The sequence below is a fragment of the Schistocerca gregaria genome, chromosome 11 (assembly GCF_023897955.1).
Source record: "Schistocerca gregaria isolate iqSchGreg1 chromosome 11, iqSchGreg1.2, whole genome shotgun sequence".
NCBI lineage: Eukaryota > Metazoa > Arthropoda > Insecta > Orthoptera > Acrididae > Schistocerca > Schistocerca gregaria.
Genome location: NC_064930.1, coordinates 26,626,653 through 26,640,773, shown reverse-complemented (window position 1 = coordinate 26,640,773; position 14,121 = coordinate 26,626,653). Strand labels below are relative to the sequence as shown.

Below are 14,121 nucleotides of genomic sequence, written 5' to 3'. Positions count from 1 at the left end.
GGGATTTTAATATTTGTGTGTATTTACTTTTTGTCTAACTTTTGTTTTTCGTCTTCTTATATATTCATCTGTTCTGCTGCAATTGTTATTTCTATTACTTACTTTGCTCGATATTCATTTTATTTGTAAGTCTCAGTTCATTTAAATCTTTATCTGCATTATATTATTTTGTCAATGGTGCAAAAAGAATTAATGTTTTAAATGTACCTATGATGACTGCCATTAAATAAATAAATACATATCAAATTTTGCACACCCAATACACATAGCTCTGTATTTGCCAACATTTAAATCTCAAAAATGGGATAAGAACTCAGCAATAAGCTGCAGAATCACACTGTATCTTGTTGCAGATCTAGATTTCAGGTATTAAATAATGTTTAAACTAAGTCACGCACTGAGGATAGCTGATCACTAGCTGAAATCTGTGTCTGCAATAAAATACAGAGTGTATTTGTGACCGACTGCAAAGTTCCTTTTGAAATATACAACAGTCACTGCACTGATGGAATTGAGCTCTGTTAAACACTCGATTATTATGATCGATAAATAAAAATATTCTAACTGCATTGATAAATGGGGAAAATTAAAAATGAGTAAAAGGAAGTAAACAATGAGAGGAAATAGAAAGGTTAATACAGTGAATAGAATGATGTTCGGAAAAGATTATAAATGAGGAAAATTATATTTAACCTAAGTAACTGATTTAAAATAATGCGAAAACTTTTCAATAAAGATGGAAATAAGTGGTATGTTGCCCCTGGTGGGATTTGAACTCACAACCTTCAGCATACCAGCCTAAAAACTTAACCGAAATGCTAAAGTGTTGCTTTGAAATTAATGGTAATTTCAAGACTAGTCAGGTGCCAGAAATTCTGAAATTTTGCTTGTCAATTACTTGCAAACTAGGGCCCGCAAAGGCTAATGGCAGCGAAGTGACACCAGGAGCCCCAACCTAAGTCACGATACCGGTGGTTTCAGAAAGTCCCCCTGGGAACCTCTCCCTGCCACATGTGGCTATCCTCATTTTCTGCCCCTACCTATTCCCCCCCCCCCCCCCCCCTTTTTTAAATGTGTGATGAAGATGAAACCTTAACAATTCCTTATTCTCAATACTAGCCAACAATGAAATAACAGGTTTTATTGCTGCTACGAGAGAGTGGGCTCCACTTAGATCTACAATCCTTTGACTGTGACGGGCCGACTCCCAGGAGCACTCGACTGCGCCGCCCCCACTCCCCCACTCACCTCATTATTTCTCTCACGCCTTATTTTATTGTTGTAACGCTTGGCACAGCGATTCCCAGAGCACAAATTTGGCACCGGTACGCGTGCCACACATCCCTCCCCAGTTACCGTAAGGACACCTCATCCCTTTTGTGCATAATGGAATCGCAACAGCATTTCACCATTTGTCTGTGGAGAAAGTACACTGTGACAGCTTGCCGATTCGGCTCTACACGACACAGTTGCTGTTGAACATTTGAAAGAACACAGCTGTGCGTATTGTAGGTCTGTACATCTATTCTTAATTTTAAACATGTCAGCCAAAAATAGGATATACTATTTTCTGCACTAGAAGACACAGGGAAAAGATGTGACAGTTGTACAGTCAAAGGCCTAACCGTTACCACAGTTGCAGACATGCCACCAAGATATTCCATACACTGTACAAGAAATTAGCTCGATACATCCCTTATTTTGCTTCTGGACAAGAAGTTGTGCAGGGTGGTCAAGATAAACAGGACACCCTGTGTAATTGCGTGAAAAATTGCACAATTAACACAAAAAAGTTATTTAGTATCAAAAATAATTTTCTCTCGAGGAAACAATAAAATTATAAAATAGACCTGCTGGTGAAGACACACACACCCTAGCTTTTAGAACTAATAGTTCCTTATGTCAGGGAGAGTCCACCTCATATTTCCATTTGTGAATCTGAACAGCCGTCAGCTATATAAGGGAAAGACAATAATGAAAATCGGCGCCAGACTGTGATTTGATCTCTCATTTCCCCATTTATGTGAGCAGTCGCCTTAACCACTTCAGCTATCTGTATGCGACTCAAGAGTCCAGACCCAAACTTCCGAATGTTGTCGTTCCTGCATTACAACTTGTACTTGTACACATTATGCAATTCCCATACAGGGGAGGACGTTACAATTAAAATGTTGCTGCCCGATATTGGTGGATAAATATGATATTGCACTGGCTGCGTTGTTAAGAACAACATTCGATACTCACGTGTTCGCAGGAACATTACATTGTACTTCTTAACGACACAGACACTGCAATATCACCTTTAAGAAGTCGGTCAGAAATCAGATCAAATAGTAATAGTATGCAGCAATGGTGAAACCGAGGCACTGAAAGTGATTTTTTTTGTATAAAGTATAAAATTCGGGCCAGTATATACGTTAGAGAGCAGATGAAGGATCCCCGACATCTCAACCTCCCACCACCCCCATGCATGCTAAGAAAGTCTTCCTCCCAGCCTTTATCCTATAGCTTCACAGCGCTCGCATTTTAATTACTGGATTTGGCAATGCTATTGTAGAGGGTGGCTGGATTACCTCCCTGTTGCCACCCCTTTCTGTCCGGGACAGGATTTGTGCAGCCCAACTGTCGGTGTCTAGAGTTATCCTGTGTGAAAGTTTTCTAAATGTTTGCCAATTGTGGTAACTACAGAACACAGGTACCGATCCAGTATTCTCCAAGACAGATGTGGGAAACCGCACAATAAGGACACCTGCGTCGGCCGACGAAGTGGGCGTCGTCGTCATTCCCCCGCATTGAATCTGTCACGAGCTGGCACACTTTCCCAAATCCCAAAAGTAGTGTTCTAAGACAGTAACAAAATAAATGATACCCTGCAGCTGGGAGATTCCTAATAGTAAAAGTGAGGAAGCTAGAATTGTAACAAACATCAGTCGCACTGACGACAACAAAGTAAGGTGCGGGAGAAATAATCGGGTCAGCGGGTGTGTACAGTCGAGTGCCCCCAGGAGTCTGCACGCGGTGGGAAGCGTTCCCGCCAACTGCAACACTCCCAAACTGTTACAGAGTGTTAGTGATGTAAACAGAACCCATTCTGTTGTAAGAAAGACTAAAACCTGTTCTTTAACCACTAGCTAGTACGGAAAATGAGGAGAGTGTAAAATAGGGTGAGGCAGAAAATGAGGATACTCACATCTGACAGCAGGGAGATGTCCCCAGGGGGACTTTTTGAAACCGCCAGTACAGTGTCCCCCCATGAACCATGGACCTTGCCGTTGGTGGGGAGGCTTGCGTGCCTCAGCGATACAGATGGCAGTACCGTAGGTGCAACCACAACGGAGGGGTATCTGTTGAGAGACCAGACAAACGTGAAGAGGGGCAGCAGCCTTTTCAGTAGTTGCAGGGGCAACAGTCTGGATGATTGACTGATCTGGCCTTGCAACATTAACCAAAACGGCCTTGCTGTGCTGGTACTGCGAACGGCTGAAAGCAAGGGGAAACTACAGCCGTAATCTTTCCCGAGGACATGCAGCTTTACTATATGATTAAATGATGATGGCATCCTCTTGGGTAAAATATTCCGGAGGTAAAATAGTCCCCCATTCGGATCTCCAGGCGGGGACTACTCAGGAGGATGTCGTTATCAGGAGAAAGAAAACTGGCGTTCTACGGATCAGAGCGTGGAATGTCAGATCCCTTAATCGGGCAGGTAGGTTAGAAAATTTAAAAAGGGAAATGGATAGGTTAAAGTTAGATGTAGTGGGGATTAGTGAAGTTCGGTGGCAGGAGGAACAAGACTTCTGGTCAGGTGACTACAGGGTTATAAACACAAAATCAAATAGGGGTAATGCAGGAGTAGGTTTAATAATGAATAGGAAAATAGGAATGCGGGTAAGCTACTACAAACAGCATAGTGAACGCATTATTGTGGCCAAGATAGATACGAAGCCCACACCTACTACAGTAGTACAAGTTTATATGCCAACTAGCTCTGCAGATGATGAAGAAATTGAAGAAATGTACGATGAAATAAAAGAAATTATTCAGATAGTGAAGGGAGACGAAAATTTAATAGTAATGGGTGACTGGAATTCGAGTGTAGGAAAAGGGAGAGAAGGAAACATAGTAGGTGAATATGGATTGGGGCTAAGAAATGAAAGAGGAAGCCGCCTAGTAGAATTTTGCACAGAGCACAACTTAATCATAGCTAACACTTGGTTTAAGAATCATGAAAGAAGGTTGTATACGTGGAAGAACCCTGGAGATACTAAAAGGTATCAGATAGATTATATAATGGTAAGACAGAGATTTAGGAACCAGGTTTTAAGTTGTAAGACATTTCCAGGGGCAGATGTGGACTCTGACCACAATCTATTGGTTATGACCTGTAGATTAAAACTGAAGAAACTGCAAAAATGTGGGAAATTAAGGAGATGGGACCTGGATAAACTGAAAGAACCAGAGGTTGTACAGAGTTTCAGAGAGAGCATAAGGGAACAATTGACAGGAATAGGGGAAAGAAATACAGTAGAAGAAGAATGGGTAGCTCTGAGGGATGTAGTAGTGAAGGCAGCAGAGGATAAAGTAGGTACAAAGACGAGGGCTGCTAGAAATCCTTGGGTAACAGAAGAAATATTTAATTTAATTGATGAAAGGAGAAAATATAAAAATGCAGTAAATGAAGCAGGCAAAAAGGAATACAAACGTCTCAAAAATGAGATCGACAGGAAGTGCAAAATGGCTAAACAGGGATGGCTAGAAGACAAATGTAAGGATGTAGAAGCTTATCTCACTAGGGGTAAGATAGATACTGCCTACAGGAAAATTAAAGAGATCTTTGGAGAGAAGAGAACCACGTGTATGAATATCAAGAGCTCAGATGGCAGCCCAGTTCTAAGCAAAGAAGGGAAGGCAGAAAGGTGGAAGGAGTATATAGAAGGTTTATACAAGGGCGATGTACTTGAGGACAATATTATGGAAATAGAAGAGGATGTAGATGAAGACGAAATGGGAGATACGATACTGCGTGAAGAGTTTGACAGAGCACTGAAAGACCTGAGTCGAAACAAGGCCCCCCGGAGTAGACAACATTCCATTAGAACTACTGACGGCCTTGGGAGAGCCAGTCATGACAAAACTCTACCAGCTGGTGAGCAAGATGTATGACACAGGCGAAATACCCTCAGACTTCAAGAAGAATATAATAATTCCAATCCCAAAGAAAGCAGGTGCTGATGATGTGAAAATTACCGAACTATCAGTTTAATAAGCCACGGCTGCAAAATACTAACGCGAATTCTTTACAGACGAATGGAAAAACTGGTAGATTCAGACCTCGGGGAGGATCAGTTTGGATTCCGTTGAAATGTTGCAACATGTGAGGCAATACTGACCTTACGACTTACCTTAGAAGAAAGATTAAGAAAAGGCAAACCTACGTTTCTAGCATTTGTAGACGTAGAGAAAGCTTTTGACAGTGTTGACTGGAATACTCTTTTTCAAATTCTAAAGGTGGCAGGGGTAAAATACAGGGAGCAAAAGGCTATTTATAATTTGTACAGAAACCAGATGGCAGTAATAAGAGTCGAGGGACATGAAAGGGAAGCAGTGGTTGGGAAAGGAGTGAGACAGGGTTGTAGCCTCTCCCCGATGTTATTCAATCTGTATATTGAGCAAGCAGTAAAGGAAACAAAAGAAAAATTTGGAGTAGGTATTAAAATTCATGGAGACGAAGTAAAAACTTTGAGGTTCGCCGATGACATTGTAATTCTGTCTGAGACGGCAAAGGACTTGGAAGAGCAGTTGAACGGAATGGACAGTGTCTTGAAAGGAGGATATAAGATGAACATTAACAAAAGCAAAACGAGGATAATGGAATGTAGTCAAATTAAATCGGGTGATGCTGAGGGAATTAGATTAGGAAATGAGACACTTAAAGTAGTAAAGGAGTTTTGCTATTTAGGAAGTAAAATAACTGATGATGGTCGAAGTAGAGAGGATAAAAAATGTAGACTGGCAATGGCAAGGAAAGCGTTTCTGAAGAAGAGAAATTTGTTAAGATCGAATATAGATTTATGTATCAGGAAGTCGTTTCTGAAAGTAGTTGTTTGGAGTGTAGCCATGTATGGAAGTGAAACATGGACGATAACTAGTTTGGACAAGAAGAGAATAGAAGCTTTCGAAATGTGGTGCTACAGAAGAATACTGAAGATAAGGTGGATAGATCACGTAACTAATGAGGAGGTATTGGATAAGATTGGGGAGAAGAGAAGTTTGTGGCACAACTTGACTAGAAGAAGGGATCGGTTGGTAGGACATGTTTTGAGGCACCAAGGGATCACAAATTTAGCATTGGAGGGCAGTTTGGAGGGTAAAAATCGTAGAGGGAGACCGAGAGATGAGTACACTAAGCAGATTCAGAAGGACGTAGGTTGCAGTAGGTACTGGGAGATGAAGCAGCTTGCACAGGATAGAGTAGCATGGAGAGCTGTATCAAACCAGTCTCAGGACTGAAGACAACAACAACAACAACAACAACAACAACAGTACAGTGTTACACATCACGGTCCTTGGTGTCACCTCAGTGAACACTAGTTTGCAGGTAATCGAGAAACAAAATTTTGTAATTTCTCGCGACCGACCGAAGTCTCAAAATTACCATTAATTTCAAAGTAGCACCACAGTATGGCAGTCGACTTATTAGGCCAGTAAGCCAGAGGTCACGAGCTCAAATCCCACGAGGGGCAACGTACCATTCATTTCCACCTTCTGCGACCGATTGCCAAGTTTCTTTTACTTTTTTGAGATTTCAATGTTTGCGAATATCGATCTGTCGGATAAAAACAACAGACGAATCGATCTATTTATATTTGCCGTGCAACGGTGTCAAAACCAGTTTTTTATTGCGAGACGTACACTTATTCGAATAGCGACCGTCATACAGACGTTTAAAACGTTACTTCGTTTTTCACTATTGACAAAATAGTGTAGGTGAAGATTTATATGAAGTGAGGTTTATAAATAAAATGAAATTCAAGGAGAATAAGTTAAAGAAATAATTATTGCAGCAGGATGGACAAATATATAAAATGAAATTATTGACAGTTTCGAGGTTCTAGTCGACAAAAGAATTACCAAAATTTTATGTCAGCAATTAGTTGCAAAAGAGGGCCACCGAGGTGAATGACAGCGAAATGTGATACCTGGGATTTTGTCTTCGTCACTGGAAAGACGATTTAGAAAGTGAGTCCCACCTCTGGGACCTGCCCTCACAAGAGTCCTTAAAGAAGCAGGCCGCTGGCAGGAGGAGCAGGGTCACTGACCCCGACCACCCGACCCTTTAAAACATTATATCCGAGAGTAAACACAACTGTCCGTACATCACCTGCCACCGTTAGTGGTGTAGAACTTGGAAGACTGTGCTCGGCACAGCGCGAGAATGAGTGCGTGCTACATCGGGATGTGAGCTACTGTCCGTAACGCTCTAGAATCGGAACGTGCGTGTGCTACAATTTAAGTACACGTTCAGCTGTAAGACTGATGCAGAGGTGAACAGGACGACAAAGGTTAAAAATGATGGGCAGGTGAGGGATGATAAGGGGATAATTACTTGCGCCGTTGCAATAACTACGGGAAATCGAAGTCACTCGAGAGACACAGCGTCGACTGTACGGTTAAGAATGAGCAGAATAGAAAGTACATTCATTTTTACTGTCGTAGGGTAACTTAAATCGCAACACAATGATTTATTCGGTGTCTGACGTGACCGGTACGCACTTCACGTACGACCTAGCAGACAGGAACGCGGAAGCGGCACATCGGCTTTAGGCTGGATGGAACCGCGGTAGGCATTCGTACAACTTCACTGACGCTTTTGAGAGACGGGCTCGTTTCGGAAGTGTGTGGCACGGGATCTCCGATTATCGTAAAAATCGCTCGCGAGCGTGCGAAAACACTCACGACGTAAGACAGAGCGGACACTGATGGAGGTTCAGCCTCGACGTGTGCGGCGGAATCTTTTTCAGTCGTCACGTACGCCCGCATTTCTTTCCGCGACGTCTCGCCAAATGTACTCGTCCGGCATTTCTCGTCCGTCGATTCCTTCGGTTACTCGGTGACGTACCGCGACGTGTCGTCTGAGAAACTCCGTTTGTGCACTGTGGTATTCCACCTCACTTTACACTGACAGTTTATCGGCATCTCGATAACCGTTTTCTAAGCCGGTGTATCGGTCAGTAGAGACCCATCGTGTGGCCCACCTGATTGCCAGATTTGAAACGGACGGACATTTTTTCTTTTGAAATAGTTAAAACGCTCGGCTTATTCGACTTCTGTACCTACTGGGAGCTTTCCAGAACATAAGGCAAAGTATGGAATGCAAGCTCAAGGGATCCGTGTGTGATAAACCAGATTGGCTCCTACCACCTTACTTTATATGCACTCCTATTCCATGTATTAAGGTCTATATTAATTTTGTTGCTAACTTTCTTTTCAAACTTCCGAAGTTGAACTTCCTACTTTAAGCACACGTTACACAAATTATCAGAACTGTCAAAACAAATCCCCCCCTCCAAACACACACACAGAACTTTATCATTCAGTTTGCTGTCCAGTTTGCAAAAAGATAATTAGTTTTGTCAGAAATAATGGCAATCAATATTTATTGCAATTATAATATTTCATCCATCCAGCTGTAGGAATGTCTCATGCTAATAGATAAATTTGAAAGGGAAGATCACTTCCAAATTAAAGAACTATTTTTCCAATTTTCAATAAACTTAATTAGCTTAATTAGCTCCCTTAAAACCCACATCCTTTCATTTTTCCCTCTCCCTCCCTCTTTCCTGACGAAGCAACTGCCAGTTGCGAAAGCTCGTAATTCTGTGTGTGTGTTTGTGTGTTTTGTTCATGTGCCTGTCTGCCGGCGCTTTCCCGCTTGGTAAGTCTTGGAATCTTTGTTTTTAATATAATTAGCTTAAAATGTATGCATAATTGAAGATTTGACCTAGTTCAAATTTCCAGTAGCAATTATAACCAAACTACCATAGGTTTCAGTTACTTCTTGACACGCTTTTGACTGCCAGATTTTTTTTAATCACAACTATATTGATGAGTGAGAATCCATAATTAAAAACTACTAAATTTGAATGAATCTCTAATTAAAAATTACTAAATTTTAATATACAAGATGGATCCCATGGTCATAAACCCGGGATTTCTAACTGCATTAGTATAAATTAGTACTGCATATTTTAATACATGCTGATCATGAGAAATTATATGCAAACAAAATTAATAGCCAAAAAAGATAAACTTTCTGGCCTATAGAATTTGGAAAATATTATTTATTAATCAAGTTGAAGAATATCATAGAGGGAGTCTTTGTAAAGCCAAAGCTCATACCATTCCAGTCAGTCTTACTTTAATTTTCACTCAGGCTAGTTACCAGCTGCATACACTGCTAATTTTGCCCTTTTCTTTGTTCAATTTCCTTGCTAGTCACAACGACAGAAGTTTAATTGAAAATTAAAATAATGAAAAAATCCCAGAATTGTACGACATTCTCGGGTACATCCTGGATGAAAAGATTCCAGAGATTTTCCCAGATGTCCTGGGGCTTATACACCCTGAATAAATCCTTTCATACCTCCCAAACAAAGGATTTTCAGACCCACATTCATATGAATTTTCATAATACGTTGATTTCAAGAAAATCTGTGAAGTTCCTGAAGCGCTTTTCTATAGACCCCTTATTGTGAGCAGTGAGCACCCTTACATACCAGGCGGTGGTGGACCTCGTGCAGGTAGAGCGCGCTGAGGCTCATGTCGGCCGCCGTGCCCTCTGCCCCCGGCGCCAGCAGAAGCAGGTCTTCGGGGCCCGCCGCTCCGCCCCCGCCGCCACCGACGGCCGCAGCTGCGGCCGCCACTGCCGCCGCCTCACCCGCGGGGCCGAACACAGACGCGCCCATCGACAGCCCCTGCTGGTTCAGGCTGTGAAAGGGAAGCGGCCGAGTCACCGCGGGTTCTCCCGAGAGTGAATGCAATCAACCTACACACTGTCTACGATACGAGTATTACAGTTCTTCATAATAGAGTAACTCTGGAATCGATAATGTGAATAATATTTTGTTGAAAATTAATAAGTGATGTCCTCCGAGCAGACTGTCACTTAGCTTCCATAGTACACAAAGACTGAGCACACCGTCAGAAATAATGCGTGAAGATAAGTCAGTCTAAAAAGTGTTTTCAGGTATTGGAAGAAGCCATTTATAATGTCCAATGGGAGACTACTATGAACAAAATAACATTAACAAAGACAAATAATTGTAAAAAGTAAATTTTTTACAACTAGAAATTACACAATTAATAAAATATTTCTGACTATTATGTTGTGATATCCACGACACTAAAACCCAATGTTTCCTCTCCTTCTGCAGAGGACTTTTTCGAGGGACAACTGGCCCTCGTCAATTGCTATCATCTCCCGTTACTATGACCCCACGGTCTAAGAATTGTAAGCATTTGCTTCAAAACTGGGATCTAGATGTCATTCAATTTCACACCCAACTCCTTCGTACTGAAATTCCTGGGGTGTTTAACAATATCTATGGCCTCTCTGTACAGCCTTTCTTGGTATCTGCTTGTGGCTGCCAATACCAGAGTCCTATCAAAATGATTGTGATGCTTTCCTGGCTGCAAAGTACATTCCACAACGGCTGATCTGTCAGTCTATCCATCTACATCTACATCACACTCTGCAAGCCACCTTACGGTGTGTGGTGGAGGGTATTTTTCGTAGCACTAACTGAGCCCTCAAACCCTGTTCCAGCCACAAATAGCGCACAGGAAAATTGATTGTCGGTAACCCTATGTATTTGCTGCAATTTCTTAATTTCTCGAATTTTCTCCTGATGGTCATTACACGAGACATATGTAGAGGGAAGTAATATATTGTCCACTTCCTGAAAAGTGCTCCCTTCAAATTTCAATAGTAAGTATGTCCTTCATGCACAACTCATCTCTTTTAATGTCTGCCAATCAAGTTCGTTGAGCATCTCCGTAAGCCTCTCGCGCCAGCTAAACAATCCTGTGACAAAACGCGCCACTGTTCGTTGGCTCTTCTCTCTCTCTCTCTCTCTCTCTCTCTCTCTCTCTCTCTCTCTCTCACCAGTCCTACCTGGTAGAGATACCAGATAGATGAACAGTACCCAAGAATCGGTCAACAAGTGCTTTGTATACCACCTGTTTCATGGATGAGTTTAAGATTGTTCTTGTGAACGTGGCAACTGCTTTTCGTAGTATTTGCTTTACATGCTCATTCCACTCAATATTGCTCTGGATAGTTACATCTAGATGTTTTACAGTACACACTGTTTCCAGCAAATTGTCATGCATATTGTACTTTTACAGAATGGGATTCCTTTTCTACACATGCACAGCAGGTTACTTTTATTTATATTCAGGATCAACTGCCAGAACCCGTGCCACTTATCAGTTCTAGCAGCAAGGAAGTCTTGAATCCAGCTGCAAAGCTGCTCCAATACTTGGTAAGCTCTTACTTTTTCACTAAACGGCAGTGCGGGACGGTGTCAAATAACTTCCTGAAGTCGAGGAACACGGCATCAACCTAAGCACTGTTGCCTACAGTGCTGTGGATCTCGTGGAGGAACAGAGGTAGCCGAGTTTCACAGGCTCTTTGTTTGCAGAAACCACGTTGACTTTATAGAGGAGATTGTCCATCTCTAAAAACGTCATAATTCTTGGCCATAAAATGTGTTCCATAATTCTACCAAAGACTGACAACTGTGTGCATCTGTCATATGGCCCTTCTTAAATAAGGGAATGACCTGTGCTTTCTTCCAGTTGCTAGGTACCCTTTGTTGCTCAAGCAATCTACGATAAATTACTGTTAGAAAGGGAGCGAGTTCTCTCATATAATGTTTGTAGCATCTTAAAGGTACTGTATCTCATCTGGTCCTAACACCTTTCCACTGCTAAGCAGTCTTTTGAGTGAAACTTACTGGCAGATTAAAACTGTGCGCCAGGCCTTCGACTTTCGCGAGCAAGTTCTCTACTACCAGGAAGTTTCATATCGGCACACACTCCACTGCAGAGTGAAAATTTTATTCTAGTTCTTTGGTTCTTCACCAACTAAGTGTCACCAGTTCCCTTATTCTTATACTTTTTTGTCGACTAAAATAGACATCAGTCCTATCCTTCAATAAGTTTCTAAATTTAGATATATTCTACTGTACGTGAATTTACTGTCCAATAAAATTCTCTTGAATTTCCAGCCACGTCAAGGGGTTTAAAATCCGCGAGCTTTCGGCCGAGTACTCCTCGGCCGTTGTCAAGTGGTTGTTGCTACCACCTTTATGTAAAAGCACTGCATCCTGTGACATTAGCCGTGACCGCTCCACCACCGTATAAGGCGGCATTTTTTGTGTGTGCCTTCTTCAACTTTCTGATAGCCAGGTTGCAAGCAGTGCTTAACCACACGCTGCTATCTCTATTGAAGGTTTTGAGGTGCTGAGGTTAACTCACTTGTTGTGGCTGGAAGCTCTAAAGAATTTTATCAGTAGATCTCTCTATGAAATCATGCATTTGAATTCCTTATTGTCAGGAGTGGCCTAAGGAAGTGTCACAAGACCATTATTTTCTTTGATATACAAAAATGATGCGTTGTACAGATGGGCAGCAATCTGCAGATCTCTGTGAGTGATGCTGTGGTGTCAAAGTTAAGTAACTGTTGGAGGATACAAACATGTAGATAAAATTTCTAGTTGATGTCAAGAATGGCAGCTAGTTCTACGTGCAGAAAAATTAATGTAGACGAGTAGGAAAAACAAACTTGTAATATTCAGACACAGCATTAGTAGTGTCCGATTGACACAGTCGCATCATTGAAAAGCCCGGGCATAGCGGTGCAAAGCGATACGAAACGGAATGAACAAGTGAGGACTGCGGTAGGGAAGGCGAACGGTCGACTTAGGTTTCTCAGGGGAATTTTACGAAAGTGCCATTTGTCAGTAAGGGAGACCGCATATAGGACAGTAGTGCGTCCTATTCTCGAGTACTGCTCACGTGTTTGGGATCTCTACCACGTCAGATTAAAGGAAGACGTTGAAGAAATTCAGAGGTGGGCCGCTAGATTTTTTACTGGTAGGTTGAAATAATGTGCAAGTGTTACAGAGATGAAACTTCCCGGCAGATTAAAACTGTGTGCCGGACCTAGACTCGAACTCGGGACCTCTGCCTTTTGCGGGCGAGTTCGAGTCTCGGTCCGGCACACAGTTTTAATCTGCTGGGAAGTTTAATATCAGTACACACTCCGCTGCAGGGTGAAACTCTCATTCTGTGTTACAGAGATGTTTTGGGACCTCAAATGCGAATCCCCGGAGAGAGAAGGTGACATTCTTTTGGAGGAATGCTATTGAGAAAATTCAGGCAACCGATATTTGCAGCTAACTGCAGTACGATTCAACTGTCGCAACATACATTTTGTTTAAGGTCCACGAAGATAAGACACGTGAAACTTGAGCTCATACGGAGGCATATAGACAGCTGCTTTTCCCTCATTCTGTTTGCAAGAGGAACAGGGAAGGAAATGGCCAGTAGTGATACAGGGAAGCCTCCGCTACGCAACAAGCAGTCACTTGTGTACGGGAAATATGTCTCACGGTCACCACAGAGTCCTGCTCGACACATCTCTGCCTCGATCATTATATTTTCTGTACTACAACCTCTGCTCTGACAAGACACGCATGGTCGTCTAATATTTAAGTTACCTATAGAGGGATGTTCTTATCCTAGCTGTTCCTTAGACCTTTCCTATCTTCTTATGCCCCTTTTTTAGTTATTTATGTGTATTTGTCAATTGTGACTATATTATGCACTCTTTTTATATTTTACAAACACTATTTGTCAAGTTTTATTTTTCACTGGTCCTTCACTGACCGTGCGCATAACAATATGCACAGCTCGCTCGGCAGTTGATGACTGGTGCCTCCCGGCAAATACAGCTCTGCTCTTTTCTACATGTGGCACCAATGGTTATACATTTTGTATTTTTTTTTTTTTTTTTTTTGTCATCACTCTTCTGACTAGTTTGAACCACCACAAATT

At 41.9% G+C, this 14,121-nt stretch overlaps 1 protein-coding gene across 2 annotated transcripts in view; it reads right to left on the bottom strand.

Moving 5' to 3' along the window:
- The window catches only part of LOC126295506 (autophagy-related protein 9A-like), a 166,426-nt gene that overhangs the window by 25,796 nt on the left and 126,509 nt on the right, over nt 1-14,121 (bottom strand). For both annotated transcript variants that reach the window (XM_049988085.1, XM_049988086.1), the window contains exon 14: nt 9,777-9,987. In XM_049988085.1, coding sequence (XP_049844042.1) covers nt 9,777-9,987 — 211 coding nt within the window. The remainder of the gene's footprint in view (nt 1-9,776; nt 9,988-14,121) is intronic.